Genomic DNA, 1,549 nt, shown 5'->3' with positions numbered 1-1,549 from the left:
TTTTTTTTTTTTTTTTTTTTTAGATATGACAGAGAGGAAAGTTAAGATAAGAACCCTCTATCAAACCAATCCTTGAATTTTGGTAGGATTTTTCTTAATTTTTAATTTAATATAAAAAAAATTAATGAAATGATGGAGATTAGGTAAGTTTATGGTAAATTTTGGTGTAGGCAATTTTATAGAAGAAATTAATATACATAGTAACGATGTATTATATTGTAAATTTGATGTGCCTAAGATTATAAAATTTCGAGAAAAAGCTTAATAATAATAACTATATATACAATTACCATATGCTTCCATGATTATATTATAATTCAGATTATTATTTGCAGCTAATAATTATATTATAATTCAGATTATTGCAAAATGATTTTAAAAAAAGAAACGAGCTAAGAACTGCAAACAAATAAAGAATATTTATGTGCAAATGCTAATGCAAAACCCTTGAAATCAGCTAATTTCATCTACAGTTATCGATATCTCACCTTGGCCGCCGGCCGATGAATTGCCGGCGGGTCCGTTTCCGACTTCCGGTTCCGCAGGTTGGGGATTTGTCTGTTGTTCGAGAAGCGATTGACGACATGTCGGACACGACGTGTGGGAAACCAACCAGGTGTCGATACATCGAACGTGAAATTCATGGTTACATTTTGGGAGAACTTTGATTTTCTCACCGACGATGAAATCCCCAAGGCAGATAGGGCAATCCGTTTCTCGGATCCCTTTACCCGACTCCGACCCGTAAACAGCGACAGGAATTTGGCGTAATGCGCTTTTCTTCAGCCCTCTGGCAGTGAGGCGCGTGGCGGAGCCGCCACCGTTCTCGAAGGTGAACCGCCGAGTACAGCGGAGGGCACATCGAACGATTGAGTTCAATCCGAGAGCGCAAATCAAGGCGCAGAGTAACGCGGCAAGGATTATCACCATGTTCGTGTCGAAATTCGCTTCGTTGCTGTACGAATTTTTGGTTCTGGTTCCATTGGACTGCGGCGCCGTCGCATCGACGCCAAGGAGGAGGCGGTGGAGACGGTGAGGGTGGTGATCGGATGCCATGACTATAGGAGCTGCTCACTACCTCAAAACAACACCAGGAAATGATTCCGCCAAAGGTAATTTACTTCAGATCTTGAACCTGTTTGATGAAATTCCTCAAAGAAACTTGCGAAATCCTAACCTCATAGTTCATTGATGAACAAATCGAACCACGAAAGAAACTGAAAGTAGAAAGTTCCTATCACTCACAAAAATCCCTCTCTTACTTACCCTTCTTCCATTTGCTTTCAAGTTCAACAGTGGAACGAAGCCAAAAGCTACGTCTGAGCCAAGATTTGATGTCCCGAGTTTGGATCATATGGTTTTAAGATTACAATGCCTTTCCATTCCTTCCTCCACATTAGTCATCATTACATATTACATGTCCATTTAGGTTGAGTCCAAAATAATATATATATATATATATATATATATACTTCAGATAACTCTAGATTAATTTTATAAAAAAAAAAAAAAAAAAAAAAAAAAAAAAAAAAAAAAAAAAAAAAAAAAA

General features: G+C 37.6%; 1 protein-coding gene across 3 annotated transcripts in view; it reads right to left on the bottom strand.

Moving 5' to 3' along the window:
* The window catches only part of LOC111487001 (RING-H2 finger protein ATL74-like), a 3,320-nt gene extending 1,888 nt beyond the window's left edge, over positions 1-1,432 (bottom strand). For 2 of the 3 annotated variants that reach the window (XM_023134203.1, XM_023134202.1), the window contains exon 1: positions 489-1,432. In XM_023134203.1, coding sequence (XP_022989971.1) covers positions 489-1,056 — 568 coding nt within the window. In that variant the 5' untranslated portion in view covers positions 1,057-1,432. The remainder of the gene's footprint in view (positions 1-488) is intronic. The other variant, XM_023134204.1, reaches the window with a different exon arrangement.
* Between the last annotated feature and the right edge of the window lie 117 nt (positions 1,433-1,549).

This window comes from Cucurbita maxima, unplaced genomic scaffold (genome assembly GCF_002738345.1).
Source record: "Cucurbita maxima cultivar Rimu unplaced genomic scaffold, Cmax_1.0 Cma_Scf00012, whole genome shotgun sequence".
Lineage (NCBI taxonomy): Eukaryota > Viridiplantae > Streptophyta > Magnoliopsida > Cucurbitales > Cucurbitaceae > Cucurbita > Cucurbita maxima.
This window is presented reverse-complemented; position numbering and strand designations above follow the sequence as displayed.